Below are 17,721 nucleotides of genomic sequence, written 5' to 3'. Positions count from 1 at the left end.
CCTATAGCCCTCATCCTATAGCACCACAACCCTTCAACCCACACCCTAAAGCACCCATCCTATAGTGCCCCAATCCTACAACCCACTCTCTATAGCTCCCATCCTATAGCACCCCAACCCTTCAACCCACACCCTATAGCTCTCATCCTATAGCATCCCAACCCTTCAACCCACACTCTATAGCTCCCATCCTATAGCACCCCAACCCTTCAACCCACACCCTATAGCTCCCATCCTATAGCACCCCAACCCTTCAACCCACACCCTATAGAACCAATCCTCTGGCATTCCAACCCTGAAACCCATACCCTACAGCATCCATTCTATAGCACCACAACCCACACCCTAAAGCACCCATCCTATAGTGCCCCAATCCTACAACCCACACTCTATAGCTCCCCCATCCTATTGCACCCCAACCCTTCAACCCACACCCTATAGCTCCCATCCTATAGCACCCCAACCCTTCAACCCACACCCTATAGAACCAATCCTCTGGCATTCCAACCCTGAAACCCATACCCTACAGCATCCATTCTATAGCACCACAACCCACACCCTAAAGCACCCATCCTATAGTGCCCCAATCCTACAACCCACACTCTATAGCTCCCCCATCCTATAGCACCCCAACCCTTCAACCCACACCCTCTAGCTCCCATCCTATAGCACCACAACCCTTCAACCCACACCCTATAGCTCCCATCCTATAGCACCACAACCCTTCAACCCACACCCTATAGCTCCCATCCTATAGCACCACAACCCTTCAACCCACACCCTATAGCTCTCATCCTATAGCACCCCAACCCTTCAACCCACACCCTATAGCTCTCATCCTATAGCACAACCCTTCAACCCACACCCTATAGCTCTCATCCTATAGCACCACAACCCTGCAACTGCAACCTACACCCTATAGCACCCATACGATAGCACCGCCACCCTGAAATCCACACCCTATAGCTCCTAACGTATAGCACCCTAACACTGCAACCCACACCCTATAGCTTCCACCCCAAAGCAGCTAACACCTCCACTCTTATGAAACCTACACCTTAGCTCCAATGTGCTGTCATACAGCACCATCCCTCATAGTTCCTGTCCCTCATCTCACCCACTCAGCTTTGACTTTACTTACTGCATCTATCCCTCTACTCCCCTCACAGAATGCTCCCCTTGACCAAGTACCTCGAGGATACTCTCTCCCACCCCAAGGATACTCTGTCTGCCCATCCCCCACCCCGAGGATACTGTCTGCCCCTCCCCCACCCCGAGGCTACTCTGTCTGCCCATCCCCCACTCCGAGGATACTGTCTGCCCCTCCCCCACCCCGAGGCTACTCTGTCTGCCCATCCCCCACCCCGAGGCTACTCTGTCTGCCCCTCCCCCACCCCGAGGCTACTCTGTCTGCCCATCCCCCACTCCGAGGATACTGTGAGCCCCTCCCCCACCCCGAGGATACTGTCTGCCCCTCCCCCACCCCGAGGCTACTCTGTCTGCCCCTCCCCCACTCCGAGGATACTGTCTGCCCCTCCCCCACCCCGAGGCTACTCTGTCTGCCCATCCCCCACTCCGAGGATACTGTGAGCCCCTCCCCCACCCCGAGGCTACTCTGTCTGCCCATCCCCCACTCCGAGGATACTGTGAGCCCCTCCCCCACCCCGAGGCTACTCTGTCTGCCCCTCCCCCACCCCGAGGATACTGTCTGCCCCTCCCCCACCCCGAGGATACTGTCTGCCCCTCCCCCACCCCGAGGCTACTCTGTCTGCCCCTCCCACACTCCGAGGATACTCTGTCTGCCCCTCCCCCACCCCGAGGCTACTCTGTCTGCCCCTCCCCCACCCCGAGGATACTGTCTGCCCCTCCCCCACCCCGAGGATACTCTGTCTGCCCCTCCCCCACCCCGAGGATACTCTGTCTGCCCCTCCCACACCCCGAGGATACTGTCTGCCCCTCCCCCACCCCGAGGATACTGTCTGCCCCTCCCCCACCCCGAGGATACTGTCTGCCCCTCCCCCACCCCGAGGATACTGTCTGCCCCTCCCCCACCCCGAGGCTACTGTGTGCCCCTCCCCCACCCCGAGGATACTGTCTGCCCCTCCCCCACCCCGAGGCTACTCTGTCTGCCCCTCCCACACTCCGAGGATACTGTGTGCCCCTCCCCCACCCCGAGGATACTGTCTGCCCCTCCCCCACCCCGAGGATACTGTCTGCCCCTCCCCCACCCCGAGGATACTGTCTGCCCCTCCCACACCCCGAGGATACTGTCTGCCCCTCCCCCACTCCGAGGATACTGTCTGCCCCTCCCCCACCCCGAGGATACTGTCTGCCCCTCCCCCACCCCGAGGATACTGTCTGCCCCTCCCCCACTCCGAGGATACTGTCTGCCCCTCCCCCACCCCGAGGATACTGTCTGTCCCTCCCCCACCCCGAGGATACTGTCTGCCCCTCCCCCACCCCGAGGATACTGTCTGCCCCTCCCCCACCCCGAGGCTACTCTGTCGGCCCCTCCCACACTCCGAGGATACTGTCGGCCCCTCCCCCACCCCAAGGCTACTCTGTCGGCCCCTCCCACACTCCGAGGATACTGTCTGCCCCTCCCCCACCCCGAGGCTACTCTGTCTGCCCCTCCCCCACCCCGAGGATACTCTGTCTGCCCCTCCCACACCCCGAGGATACTGTCTGCCCCTCCCCCACTCCGAGGATACTGTCTGCCCCTCCCCCACCCCGAGGATACTGTCTGCCCCTCCCCCACCCCGAGGATACTGTCTGCCCCTCCCCCACCCCGAGGATACTGTCTGCCCCTCCCCCACCCCGAGGATACTGTCTGCCCCTCCCCCACCCCGAGGCTACTCTGTCTGCCCCTCCCACACTCCGAGGATACTGTCGGCCCCACCCCCACCCCAAGGCTACTCTGTCGGCCCCTCCCACACTCCGAGGATACTGTCTGCCCCTCCCCCACCCCGAGGCTACTCTGTCTGCCCCTCCCCCACCCCGAGGATACTCTGTCTGCCCCTCCCACACCCCGAGGATACTGTCTGCCCCTCCCCCACCCCGAGGATACTGTCTGCCCCTCCCCCACCCCGAGGATACTGTCTGCCCCTCCCCCACCCCGAGGATATTCTGTCTGCCCCTCCCCCACCCCAAGGCGACTCTGCCCCTCCCCCACCCCGAGGCTACTCTATCTGCCCCTCCCCCACCCCGAGGCTACTCTGTCTACTCCCCGCTCTCCCACCCCAAGGAAAGTGTGTCTGTTTCCTCCCCCACCCCAAGGAGTCACTGTCTGTCCCCTCCCCCCATATTGAGAGCACAGAAATTGATTCCCTAACTTGTTGAAATCAGTTGGTCAGTGGTGTTTGCGGGAGTGAGAAATTCAGTGTGATTCTCCCTCTCTCCTTGCAACATTAGCTGTCCCCAGAGAATTACTTCATGTAAATACCTCAAAGTATAATTTATCCACATTGCCCTCACAAAGCAGCATATGTACAGTACTATATTCATTAAAGAGAGTCAGATATTGCCGGGAATTAATTCTGGAGGTACAGTCCATTGTATTTTTTCTCACACATTAGAAGATTCACCATTATGATTACATTCATTCAGCTACAAATCTGCATTATTCCCTCCCCAGCTCCACGTCCCACTCCCAACCGGGTTTGCAGCCTCTGGTGGTCTTCTCAGTCCTGTCTTCTGTCTCAGGTCCTGCTTTCAGCTCATAGTCTCACAAATAGATGGTTGAAGTGTCCATTCCATTAAAGTGCTCCACCCACAGATCCAGTTCCCATAGTTGTATCCAGGTGATTCCCTGTCTCTGTAAATATAAAACACCATAACACCCTCCAGGGTCCTTCTTGGCCAGAATGGGCCATGGATATCGCTTCTAAGCACGTTGGTACAGCCAGATCGCAGTGATCATCACACATAACTGGAAGAGAGAGAGAGAGAGAGAGGAGAAATCATTTATTTTTCCAGCATCCCCCTGGTCACAGCACACAATGGAGACTGTCACACCAATGCAGTACTGAGGGTGAACCACACTGTTGGTGGCGCCACCTTTCCGATCTAGCATTAACCTGGGCTCTCTCAGGTAGAAATGAAAGATCCTATTGCTCTGTTTCGAAGAAGATTACAGGGAACTGGCCAATATTTATCCCTCGATTAATATCCTGCTGTAAAGTGTTTTCCAATAGCCTGTGTTGGTAATTGGAGCTGTATCAAATTTGCATCTTTATTTCTTTGTGAAATGCATTTTTAGCGTGTCTGCCACACCCAAGAGTTGAAGCTGCTCATGCTGTTACATTACAGTCTGTGAGTGGTTATGGGGGTTGGTCTGTGAGGGGCGATAGATCTTTAAAGATATAAAAGAAGAGAACGAGGAATGCCAGTTGTCCAATAGGCACTAAACTGCCCTTACCTATTGCTCAATCCCATTTCTCACTGGAGGACAGCAGAGTGTGTGCGTCTACATTAGCAGAGTTGAATCGGCTTACAGTCCAATAGCAGAAATACAAAATCAGCTGCAGTTAAGACCTTCAGGACAATATTATGAGGTTGGTCTCTATGGCGAACACAGAGCGGGATCACAAAATCGCATTTTTCTTTTGTGAACTTCCAGCTTTAAATTTGTCTTTCAAACAGACCCTGAATGTTGCTGGCACTGGGTGTAGGTGGGGCCGTCTCACTCCTTTCCTGGTTATAGTTTGAGTCAGTCATAGACAGCCTGGCTCCTCATATAGATTTCTCTGTCCTTCCCACCACCCAGTGCTGCTGGAAGCAATGCAAACTTCTACCCATTCCAATGAATGGTGGGAAGCCACTGGCAAAATCTAGAGGGACAATAATAGGTGGCTGGGCAAAGGTTGGTGAGATTAGCATCATGACAATAGGGTGATCGTGGTAATAGACTCCAAAATTATATACAATACAGTACAGCTGTACTTCATGGGGTTAGCTAACATGGGGATTGAAGGTCAGATCGCACCTGTAAGAGAAGATTATAACAAGCCTTGCAGTTGTATGTTCATGTTCTAAAATGTCAATAATGAAGTAAGGGCACCTCCCTCAATAATCCTCGATGTGTTTGGCCCTCCTAGCTCTACCACTATGTCCTGGTGTTTTCCAGGATGAACATCAGAGGTGACCACTCGTCCCGTGGCCTTCGATGCCCCTGGCTGGCGTTCTCTGGGGGCTCTGGGGCCAGAGGGCCTCGGCTCACTTGTCGGGGACACATGCACAGCTGTGCCGCCCTGCCCCGTGTGCTGGCTGCGAGATGCGACCTCACCAGACGGGTGGAACTCAGGGGAGCTGGTGGCCACCGTCGCCACTCCATGGGACGGGTCTGGCTTGGCATCCGGCACCCCTTCCTCCTGACCGGTGCCCATAGGACCCTGGGGTTCACCTTAGGACAGAGGGCAGATGGTTCAAGCCCTGGTGCCCCTGCACCATCTGGCTCTGCCAGCCCTGACAGTTCCCCATGGTCCTCACCATTGTGTCGATGCCCTTGGCGATGCTCCTCAGTGACTGGGACATGCCCTGCAGCGTCTCGGTCATTCCCATCTGAGAGCAGGGCATGTCCCACAGAGCCTCATCAAGGTTGGCCTGGTGCTGGGTGACATTCCCCAGTGAGTCAGACATTCTGCCAAGACCCTCAGTCATGGCCATTACCGACTGCGCGATGCCTTGCACACCTTCACTCATGGTGCCAAGATCGTGCACCAGGCTGTCCACTGCTGTCGCCACCCTAGCAGCGTTGTCCTCGGTGCCACTCATTGCCAGTGCCATCTCCTGCACCCCTAGCCTCGGGGACTCCTCCAAGCAACTATGGATCTGCTGGAATGACACTGAAATCTCCCTCTGAACGCCCAGGTTGGTCCCTGTTGTCTCCATCAGCTCTGGGTAACCCACTTGAGGAGGCTCAGCATCAGGCTGGGAACCAGCTGGGTCCAGGGATCCAGCAGACCTCTGACTGCTGTCTCGCCTGGGGGTTCCTGCCTCCACAGGTTGTGTCCCCGAAGCCTGACCACTAACATTTCCCACCAAGGTGCATTTATCGGTACTGGTGGGGGTGGGGATGACATCTGTGCCATCCTCGGAGCTCTCCTCTGAGGTATTCTCCTCCGAGTCAGGAGAGGGGGCTGCCCGGGATAGGCCAGCGCCATTGGCTGGAGGACCTGCAGGTTAATCTTCATGTGGTCAGTGGGAGGACTGAGTGAGTCAGTAAGGCAATCACTGCTCATGTCTGATATGTCCGTCAGGTGGAGCCTGGTGGTTTCTCAACTCTGCGGCCTCTGCCAGCTCCCACATGGGTGACCGCTCTGTCCTCAGCCACACCAGTCACCTCCAGGGCCCGCTCCTCAAAGGAGGTGAGGATTCTTATGCCTGGCACTCCTCCTCTCCCCCCCCCCCCCACCCCCCACCAGTCTGAGGCCTCTTCCGCCAAGTATGTTAGAGCTTTTCCTGAGGAGACTCAGAGAGGGCATTGTTAACCAAACGCGTGGTTCACTGTGGTGGGAGAGGGGGTGTGAAGGCGGGGTTGGGGGTGGGTGAGAAGGGAGGGGGACGGAGGGCTGGGGGTCGCATAGCAAGTTGTCGGGTGGATGCTCCCTTGCCGGGGGGGTGCGGGGAGCGGGGGTTTGGTGTCCATTCACTCGTGCTCGGAGTAGGTTGTTGATCTTCTTCCTGCATTGCAGGCCAGTCCTCTTGCCGCCACTTGATCCCAGGCAGCACCTGCTGCCTTGTGGCTGACTCCCGGGAATCCTCGAGGGAACAGACATCCCTCCTGGCTTCCACAGCGTCTCGCAGCCTCCCCAGGTCACCGGCCCCGAATCTTTGGGCCGGTCTCCTGAGCATCATTGTTGCGAGATGGCTGGGGTTTGCTGAGCAAGTGCAGCTGAAGTGCTGGCGAGTCTTCATTTGTGACGAGAAGCCCGTGAGGCCTTGTAAAGTGGACCAATTAACGTTGAATTGCGTTGCTGGCCTCGCGGCAATCCCGCTCGCTACCACACGCAGAAATCTTTCCAGAGAATTGCACCTTAAGTGTGGTAGCAAGCGATAATTGCCGGGAGTTTGGCATCTATTACCCCCTGGACCTGGGTCATCCCAACGGTGGCAGAGAAACTTGTTGCCCGGGCAATTTGCTGGGCTTGGTCCATGTCAAACACGATGTAGTCTATCACCTGGGCATACAGGGCATTCGTGACGTGCCGGATGCACCTTTGGGCTGTGGCTTGCGCGATGTCACACGGATCCCCACTCGAGTCCTGGAATGATCCCAAGCCGTCAAAGTTCAGGGCTGCGGTGACTTCGACGGCCACTAGGAGCAGTGTCCTCCTCCACATGGTGGCATGTCCGCGAGGACATGGCACAGATGTTGCACCATCTCCTTGTTGAGGCGGAGCCTCCTGCAGCACGCGCTGTTTGTCATCTGCTCGAATGATCATCGAACCCTGTACACCCGGGCTGTTACGGGCCTTCCGCCTGGGTCCCTTCCTGGACTGATGAGCGGCAGGAGCCGAATGGTGTGGGGTGGGGCCCGGCACATGGGCTGCTGTCTCGAGCATCTGCAGACGCTGCTGCTCCGCCTTCTCCTGTGTCTGGCCGCATCGCGCAGCAACAGCACCACTCTAGCAACCTCTGCATCCAACATCCTTGCCATCGCATTCAAAATCAGTAAGGAATTGGGAGAGAGTGTTAGACTGACAAACAGCAGTGGCTCACACCTCGGGACCCTCCAATCCCCCACTGATTCCCCCACCCTTGCCACAACCCACACAAGGCTGCAGCGGGCCCCCCTCACTGGACCCCAGACCCAATACCCCAGGCACCCATTCACTGTACCCTCCAGCCTGGACATGTCCTCCGGAGCTGTGTCCCATCCCCCGAGTGTTTGGATGTTGGCTGCTGCTTGTGTGGTGTTGCCTCTGCAATGTTCAGGCACAGTGTCCAGGCATCATGGTCTGATTGGGATGCCAGGCAATGATTTCCACATGCTACATAGCCCACCCACCTTGGGTATCCACTTGGGATATGTGCAATGCTCACTTAACCATGATTACCAATTCTCTATAAGCTATAGCCTTCTTTGCTCACAGGCAAAGAGCCCGTGGGTGCTGGGCTGGCTGCCCCAGTGCCCGGTGGGGATGGAGGACCCGCAGCTGGGGGGGGGGGGGGGGGGGCGCCAAGGGAGGCGGGGGGGGAGACACTGGCGGGGGGGGGGGGGGGGGGGGGGGGGGGGGGGAACCAGGAGGCAGGGACAAGGGCTGTCCCCGGAACAGGTACACATAATCCAGGGGTTGGCATGATGGTGCCTCGAGCAGTTGCCTCCTGATTGCCCCCCCCCCCCAGTGTCTTGCCCCCCCCCCCCCCCCCAAGTGTCTCCCCCCCCCAGCCTCCCTTGGCGCTCCCCCCCAGCTGCGGGTCCTCCATTCCCACCGGGTACTGGGGCAGCAAGCCCAGCACCCCCGGGCTCTTTGCCTGTGAGCAAAGATGGCGACTCACCTCCTTGGTCGCTGCAGAAACCCTTCCATCAGGTTCATGTTTTTAAAAAGGAATTCCAATCAGCACCAGCGTGAGCACTTGCTGGGGAGGCCGCTGAATAACGGGAAGCCTTTGGATGTGGGGTGGCTCCTGTTAATTATATGGAAATAGGGCTTAAGTGGTAATAATTGGTTTCTCACCACATCTCGCCTACGGGAGTGGGCCGATGCATCAAAAACTGTTCTCGTTTTTGGCCTTTCCTGCTATTCACCAGCCTCGTTACGCTTGAGCGACAGCGTAACGAGGCTGAAGAATCACACCTGAGGTCTGAATTGACCAGGAGGCTGTGATTGGATAAATCCCAAAAACTGAGCTCACAGAGGTCAGTAGAAACAGGGCCTGTAATGACATAGAAACAGTTTAACAGGTATGTAGGATTAGGTAGGTAACAGGCAAAGTAAACATTAGTTTAAATTACAGTTTGAAAGGAGGACATTGGCCACAAGTTCAAACTGTACGAAAGGTAAATTGAAGATTACTACCAGAAAATTGCCATCAATGTAGGGAATAGACTTTAAGATACAGTCCTGGGACGAAACATTGCAACTGCTCCTGGGCAATTGGATACAGCCGGGGGAACGTTAAGAACTTTCTGGACTATAGGTAGGGTATGTGGCCATCCTGATCTGTAACCATCTTGTAATCCTGAAAATTAACATTATACACAGGACCAGTCGAGACTCAGCTTAATACAAGATTCAGGCATATTATTCACACTAAGGTAACTCAGTTTAAAGAATAGAATTGTATACCACAGAAAGAGGCCATTTGACCCATCAAATTCATGCCAGCTCTTTTGAAGAGCAATCCAGTTAATCCCATTCTCCAATTCTTTCTCTTATTCCTTAATTTATTTTCCTTTAAATATTTATAAAATTTCTTTTAGATGTTTATGATTGGATCTCTATCACAATTCAGCACGGTGTCTGTGTGGAGTTTGCACTTTCCCACCGTGTCGGCATGGGCATGGGTTCCCTCCGGGTGCTCCGGTTTCCTCTCACAGTCCAAAGGTGAGCACCTTACATGGATTGACCAAGCCAAATTGCCCCTTAGTGTACAGGGATGTGCAGGATAGGTGAAGTTATGGGGATAGGGTAGTGGAGTGGGCATAGGTTACGGTGCTCCTTCAGAGGGTCGGTGCAGACTCGATGGACCGAATTGCCTCCTACTGCACTGTCGGGATTCTATGGATTCTAGAAGGCAGTACATTTCAAATTCTAAGTTCTCATTCCTTCAAAATAGTTTTCCTCGAGTTATTTTGATAACCACTTTCGTCTGTGCCCTCTGGTCATTGACACTCCAGCCTTCGGGAAATGTTGCTCCTTATTCACTCAATATGAAAATTTTGTGATTTAAAAAACCTCTTTCAAATCTCCTGTTAGTGTCCCCTCCTCTGAACAATCCCAGCTCCTCCGGACTAGTCATGCAACGATTATTCCTCAGCCATAAGTCCATTAGAATAAGTCTCTCCAAAGCCTTCACCTCCTTCTTCCAGGGATGTTGCCCAGAATTGGATGCAATATAGTTGGAGCCAAACCAGAATTCTACAAAGGTCTAGTGTAACCTCCTGGCTTTTGTACTCTATGCCACCATAGATAAAGCAGCCCGTTGTAAAATTTGGTAATCGTATAACATTTCTCGGAGTTTTCTATAGTAATATTGGGCAGGATTCTTCGTAGCCAGACGCCGAAATCGTGTTTGGTGATCAGGCGGTGAATGAACTCCGACACCGAAATGGGGGCCGGCGCTGGTTTGATGCCAGTCAGCCATGCTCCGCCTCCTCTGAAATGGTGTCATTGAGACGCAGGTTGCGCGCAGTCGCAATGCCGTTGCCGCCTCATCGGCCAGCCCGCTCGTGATGCTCCACCCCCGATGGGCCGAGTTACCGATGGAACAGGCCATGTGTGGTCCCACAAATCATGAACCCGGCATGCTGGCTGTGGACTGTGTCGGGCGCTGCCACACTCGGCCTGATTCTGCGAGGGCTAGGGGGACTGGTGGGGGGTGGCCAGGGAGTGGACTGTCGGGTCGCGATGGCGGGTTGGGTCCGCGCATGGCTGTTGTACGGCGTGACCGCTGCAGGACGTCAGCTGTGCGCTTGCGCGGCCTGGGATCCGGCCTTTCTCCGGCTGTTTTCGGCATGGAGGCGGATGTTTCTGTCAGCGCTGGTGCTAGCCCCTCAATGATGCCGGAATACGTGAAAGGTTTGCGCCGATTTTTCGGTCGTAAAAGACCACACACGCTGGTGCCGGCACGTAGCCGTTGAAACAGAGAATCCAGCTCAATGTTTCTGAACTTTTAAGTTAGACATTTTTAAAATGGTCGGAGGAATTTCTGTTGGACAATTAATAGTCAAGGTAGCTGGGAAACAGCAAAAAAGTTATTAGTGAACATATAAAATAGTATTCATTTTATGACAGAGCTCCTTTGAAACGGCCTCTCTGGCCAAAATATGAGTAGGTGTTTATTTTTAAACGAGTTTGAAGAAATGGCTAAAAGATTGTGAACTTAAAATGATATTGTGTTTAAATTAACCATGTATTGCTTAAATTCATCTGTACCAGAGAGGACACCTTCATTCTCTGATATAATGATCGGAAATAGTCTTAACTGTTTATTGTAATAGCTTTAATGTGAAGCTTTGGTTAAGTTATGTCAACAAGAGATGGCTTTATTCATAGTTTTTCTGTATCCAGTTTGTTTGTGATGCAGAATATAAACATCTGGGGCGGGATTCTCCGTTTCTGAGACGAAGGGCGGGATTCTCCGCTTGCCGACGCCAAAATCGTGAAACGCGATTAGGCGGAGAATAACTTCCGACTCCAAAATCGGGGTAGGTGCCGGTTTGAATCCAAATCAGGATGCTCCGCCACCCCGAAAATGGCGTAAATGCGCCGTTTATCATGCGGGGTCAAAGTACAGTAGGCACATCATTACCGGGCCTGACACCAGGGGCGGGATTCTCCAACATCCCGCCAGGTCGGAGAATCGCTGATGGGCGGCATGAATCCCACCCCCGCCTGCTGCCGAATTCTCCAGCGCCGGGGTTTTGGCGGGAGTGGGAACCATGCCGCGCCAGTCTGCGGCCGCTGGAAGCGGCACCACCGGCATTTCTCCAGCCCGCGATGGGCCGAATGGCTGCCCGTTTTCGGTGGGTCCCGCCGGTGTAAATCACAGCAGATCCTTACTGGCGGAACCTGGCTCCACAGGCGGCTTGCAGAGTACTCGGGGGGGGGGGGGGGGGGGGGGGTGCGCACGGGGCAATCTGGCCTGGCCCGCGATCGGTGCCCACCGATCTGTAGGCGAGTCTGTGCCGTGGGGGCACTCTTTCCCTCCGCATCGGCCGCTGTCAACCTCTGCCATGGCTGGTGCAGAGAACCCTGCTGCGCATGCGCTGGGATGACGCCGGCACATGCTGCCACTCCTGCGCATGCGCCAACTCGCGCCGGCCGGCAGAGTCCCTCTGGCGCCGCGCCAAGCCCTTCTGCGCCAGCTGGCGTGGCGCCAAATACTCCGGCGCCGGCCTAGCCCCTGAAGGTGCATAGGATTCCAAGTCTTCGGGGCGGCCCGGCGCCGGAGTGGTTCACACCACTCCTCGGCGCCGGAGTGGCCCGCCCCGACGGTTCGCAGACATCCCGCCCCTTATTTTTGGGGGCCTCCGAGATTCATCGCCTTTGATGTGCTGAGTTCCCGATGGCGTGGTTCACTTGTGCTCTCAAAAATCATGAAGCTGGCGCCGTGGCTGCTGAGCCACTGAGAGGAGGTAAGAAATGGCGTGGAGAGACTGCGGGCTGCCAGCTCGGACACCGGCCGTGCTGGCTGTAGTGGGGTGCCTCCTGCCAGGGCCGGAGGAGGGGAGGGGTAGGGAGGGGGGTGGAGGACAGGCTGAGCAGCCAGGGTACCACCCCACAGGACTGGGGCGGCCATGTTGCTGCTCACCCACTGATCACCCACCTCGGCCCCATAACCCTTGACTCACTTGCCTGACAAATATCTGTTGAAATCTACCTTGAGGATCTTATATGTTTCAGTGAGATCATCTCTCATTCTTCTTCAACTCCAATGGGTATAGGCTGAACCAGCTCAACTTTCCTTCTTAAAATATGCCCTTCATCCCAGGAATGAGTCCAAAAAACCTTCTGGCTGTGGGGTTTGCATTGTTAATTGTATATTCATTGTGTTTAATCGTGTGTGTGTGTGGTGGATCTTAACTGGGGATTCACTTGTACCCCTATGAGTAGATACAGGCTGAAATTGTGATCTTGGGGTTAGTAGGTACATGATTTCACTTCGGGAGCTGTGACCAGGAGAAGCAGAGAGCAATGTGGGAAGGTGAGTGATATAAAAACTTACCTCCGGGATTCTGAGGACCTCGCTTCGGGATCTGTGACCTGGAGATACTCGGAGAGCAGTGTGGGAAGGTGAGTGATATAATAACTTACCTCTGGGATTCTGAGGCCTTGACTTCGGGAGCTGTGAGCGGGAGAAACTCAGAGAGCAGTGTGGGAAGGTGGTCACTTCAACTGATACTGTCGTGGACAGATGCATTTGCAGCAGGCAGATTGGTGAGGATGAGGTCAAGTGTGTTTTTCCCTCTTGTTGGTTCACTCACCACCTGCTGCAGTCCCAGTCTAGCAGCTATGTCCTTTAGGACCCGGCCATCTCTGTCTATGGTGATACTACTGAGCCACTCTTGGTGATGAATATTGAAGTCCCCCACCCTGAGTATATTCTGCACCCTTGCTACCCGCGATGTTTCCTCCAAGTGGAGTTCAACATGGAGGAGTAGTGATTCATCAGCTGATGGTGGCTGGTACGTGGTAATCAGCAGAAGGTTTCCTTGCCCATGTTTAACCTAAAGCCATGAGATTTCATGGGTTCCAGAGTCGATGTTGAGGACTCCCAGGGCAACTCCCTCCCGACTGTACATCACTGTGCCACCACCTCTGCTGGGTCTGTCCCGCCGGTGAGACAGAACATACCCAGTAATGGTGATTTTGGTGTCTGGGAGATTGTCTGTGAGGTATGTTTCTGTGAGTATGATTATGATTATGTCAGGCTGTTGCTTAACTAATCTGTGAGACAGATCCCCCAACTTTGGCACAAGTCTCCAGATGTTAGTCAGGAGGACTTTGCAGGGTAGGCAGGGCTGGGGTTGCCCTCTGTCATTTCCGGTGCCTGGTTCAATTCCATTTTTTGTGTTTCTGTACCGTTGAATACAACTGAGTGGCTTGCTAGGCCATTTCAGAGGGCATTTAAGAGTCAACCACATTGTTGTGGGTCTGGAGTCACATGTAGACCAGACCAGGTAAGGATGGCAGAATTCCTTCCTGAAAAGACATTAGTGGACCAGATGGGTTTTTACAACAGTGAACAATGGTTTCATGGTCATCATGGGCAACATGGCAGCATAGTGGTTAGCACAATTGCTTTACAGCTCCAGGGTCCCAGGTTTGATTCCCAGCTTGGGTCACTGTCTGTGCGGAGTCTGCACGTTCTCCCCGTGTGTGCCTGGGTTTCCTTTGGGCGCTCCAGTTTCCTCCCATAGTCCAAAGATGTGCAGGTTAGGTGGATTGGCCATGATAAATTGCCCCTTAGTGTCCAAAATTACCCCTAGTTGGGTGGGGTTACTGTGTTACGGGATAGGGGGGAGGTGTTGACCTTGGGTAGGGTGTTCTTTCCAACGGCTGGTGTAGACTCGATGGGCCGAATGGCCTTCTTCTGCACTGTAAATTCTATGGCTTTTAATTCCAAATATTTTATTGAGTTTAAATTTCATCACCTGCTGTGGTGATCGAACCCGGGTCCCCAGAAATGGTAGATTTCTGGATTACTCGTCCAGCGACATTACCACTGTGCCACCACCTCCCCATTAAAAGGACTGGAAGTTGATAAATCACCTGGACCGGATGGACTACACGCACGGTTCTAAAAGAGATAGCTGAGGAGATTGTGGAAGCATTAGTTGTGATCTTTCAGGAATCACTGGAGGCAGGAAGGATCCCAGAGGACTGGAGAGTGGCTCATGTAACACCGCTGTTTACGAAGGGAGGGAAACAGAAGACGGGAAATTATAGGCTGGTTAGTCTGACTTCTGTCATTGGTAAGATTTTAGAGTTCATTATTAAAGATGAGATTGCTGAGTACTCGGAAATTCATGATAAAATAGGACTGAGTCAGCAAAGCTTTGTCAAGGGGAGGTCATGTCTGACAAATCTGTTAGAGGTTCTTGAGGAGGTAACAAGCAAGCTAGACAAAGGAGAACCAGTGGACATGATTTATTTAGATTTCCAGAAGGCTTTGACAAGGTGTCACATAGGAGTCTGTTATATAAGTTATATGGTGTTAAGGGTAAGATCCTGGCATGGATAGAGGATTTGCTGACTGGCTAAAGAAATTCCTCCTCATTTCTGTTTTAAAGGATCGTCCCTTTTGTCTGAGGTTAAATTGGGGATAAAGGGTTCGTTTTCAGAATGGCAGCCAGTGACCAGTGGTGTGCATCAGGGGTCGGTGCTGGGCCTGCAACTTTTCACAATATACATTAACAATATGGAAGAAGGAACTGAAGACATTATTGTTAAGTTTGCAGTTGATACAATCATATGCAGAAGGACAGGTAGTATTGAGGAAGCAGGGGGCTGCAGAAGGACTTGAACAGGCTAGGAGAGTGGGCAAATAAGTGGCAGATGGAATACAATGTGGAAAAGTGTGAGGTTATGCACTTTGGAAGGAACAGTGGAAGCATAGACTATTTTCAAAATGGGGAAATGCTTCGGAAATCAGAAGCACAAAGGGCATTAGGAGTCCTTGTTCAAGATTCTCTTAAGGTTAACGAGTAAGTTCACTCAGCAGTTAGGAAGGCAATTGCAATATTAGCATTCATGTCAAGAGGGCTAGAATACAACAGCAGGGATGTACTTCTGAGGCTGTATAAGGCTCAGATCAGACCCCATTTGGAGTATTACGAGCAGTTTTGGGCTCCGTATCTAAGGAAGGATGTGCTCGCCATGGAAAGGGCCCAGAGGAGGTTCACAAGAATGAGTCCTGGAATGAAGAGCTTGTCATATGAGGAACGGTTGAGGACTCTGGGTCTGTACTCATTGGATTTTAGAAGGATGAGGGGGATCTTATTGAAACTTACAGGATACTTTGAGGCCTGGATAGAGTGGATGTGGAGAGGATGTTTCCACTTGTCGGAAAAACTAGAACCAGAGGACACAATCTCAGACTAAAGGGACGATCCTTTAAAACAGAGATGAGGAGGAATTTGTTCAGCCAGAGGGTGGTGAATCTGTGGAACTCTTTGTCAAAGAAGGCTGTGGAGGCCAAATCACTAAGTGTCTTTAGGACAGAGATAGATAGGTTCTTGATTAATAAGGGGATCTGGGGTTATGGGGAGAAGGCATGAGAATGGGGATGAGAAACATATCAGTATGATTGACTCGATGGGCAAAGTGGCCTAATTCTGCTCCTATGTCTTGTGGTTTTTTTCTTGCAATATGTAACTCTGCAAATAAATGCTGATTAAGGGTGTGATAATGGGCTCCAGTTCTATCCTTTGCTAACTGGCCTTCTAGTGTATAACAACCACTTCCTGAAACTTGTGATTCAGGAAGCCTTCTGCCACCTAGTGATTTTGCTGTCCCTCAAGTTCAGTCAACCACAGCATGCACTTGAGCGGGGATATCCTGCAAACGTGGGCATCCAGGAAGTAGAAAGCATAATGAAGTTCCGACATTGCTCAGGAATTGAAGGCTATAGATCAGAGTTAATTCTAATCTTAAACAAATCCTTGAGTATCAGGTGACTAATACAGGATTTGTCATATTCCACAGGACTAAGGAAATTACAAGAGGACTGTTGGAACCAACAATTCTACGGACACGTGCTTGTAGGATTAGAATAGCGGTTTTAATATACTCACAACAGAGCCAGCCGGTTAGCCATTGAACTTTCGGTGAACTGGCCGGCTGACCATGTGGCACTGAGCTTTTATACAGGAGCTTCCGGAGGAAGAGTCCTGGGCAGAGCCAAGGGAGAAGCCCCATACAACTCGAGCATTCCCAGAGATACTCCCCCTGGAGGACAGGGAGTGCAACTGCACTTACAATACAGACACATGTATATACAGATTATAATCCGGTGTGAATCACATTCACCACAAGGACTCATATCTCAGTACAGGACTCAGCAAAAGTGCAGGACTAGGGGAGTCTCAGTCTTATACAGGGCTCATGGTTTGCATGGAGGGAGGACATGAGAGATGGAGATGGTCGGATATTTCTAATGGATTTGCATGTTATCAGTCTTCATATATTTTATGGAATATTTTTGTGATCAATGAAAGGATTACCTCAATGATTAAAATCAAAATATTCAGTGCTCCAATCCCATGAAGAAAAACCTCCACTTTGTTTACAATTAGTTCGAAGCAACCCTGTGTAAGAAATAGAAAAAGACAGAAAATGTTTTTATACTGTAATTATTACAAATGAGGATACATTCCACCTCTGGCTGAATTCTATTCACACAATTCTAGTGAGAATTATGGGGGCGTAGGGAGGAGGGATTCTTTTCTGACTTCCTGCCATTCTGAGGTGGATGTAGGGTGTCATAAAGACCAGAATAAGTCTGTTGAGCCCTCCACCTCATATATACCGTGAAAACACTGCACCTGTATTTATCTGTCAAAAAAAAACCAGTCACCTTTAAGACTCACCAATCGGGAGGCTCGTCCCGTATAAAGGGACATATGGTCAGCCATCCCTTTCCTCTAAACCCACCCTAAGTAATAAACTCACTGGGAATGTAATGCTAGATGTTGCAGTGAGTAGATTTGGGTCATATATAGTTTGGAAGAGGCCATTTTGATTGCTTACACTGAAGCTTAATACAGTAGTTCCTTAATCGCACAACATCCTTCAAAGTACATTCACTTTTAAGTCAAGTCATTTACTGCTCCCTTCCCTCTGATCTGCTCAAAGATTTGCCTAGAAGTTTAGAAATGGATTTCCCTATTGGGAATCCTTTATTTTCTATCGGGCAAAGGTGGGTGCCTTATGGCGCAGTGGTGGTGTTCCTACCTCTGGGACCTTCAACATTCTAGTTCAAGGCTTATTTCAGGGCCTAATGGCCACAGAAGGTATGTTCATACAATGGTCACACAGGGAATATTTCCCCTTG

At 52.4% G+C, this 17,721-nt stretch overlaps 1 protein-coding gene across 3 annotated transcripts in view; it reads right to left on the bottom strand.

Moving 5' to 3' along the window:
* Positions 1 to 3,530: 3,530 nt before the first annotated feature.
* Positions 3,531 to 17,721, bottom strand: part of LOC119971599 (tetraspanin-18-like) — a 293,880-nt gene continuing 279,689 nt past the window's right edge. For 2 of the 3 annotated variants that reach the window (XM_038807378.1, XM_038807377.1), the window contains exons 7-8: positions 16,892 to 16,975; positions 3,531 to 3,928 (exon numbers count right to left, since the gene is read on the bottom strand). In XM_038807378.1, coding sequence (XP_038663306.1) covers positions 3,884 to 3,928; positions 16,892 to 16,975 — 129 coding nt within the window. In that variant the 3' untranslated portion in view covers positions 3,531 to 3,883. The remainder of the gene's footprint in view (positions 3,929 to 16,891; positions 16,976 to 17,721) is intronic. The other variant, XM_038807379.1, reaches the window with a different exon arrangement.

Source organism: Scyliorhinus canicula, chromosome 9 (genome assembly GCF_902713615.1).
Source record: "Scyliorhinus canicula chromosome 9, sScyCan1.1, whole genome shotgun sequence".
Lineage (NCBI taxonomy): Eukaryota > Metazoa > Chordata > Chondrichthyes > Carcharhiniformes > Scyliorhinidae > Scyliorhinus > Scyliorhinus canicula.
This window is presented reverse-complemented; position numbering and strand designations above follow the sequence as displayed.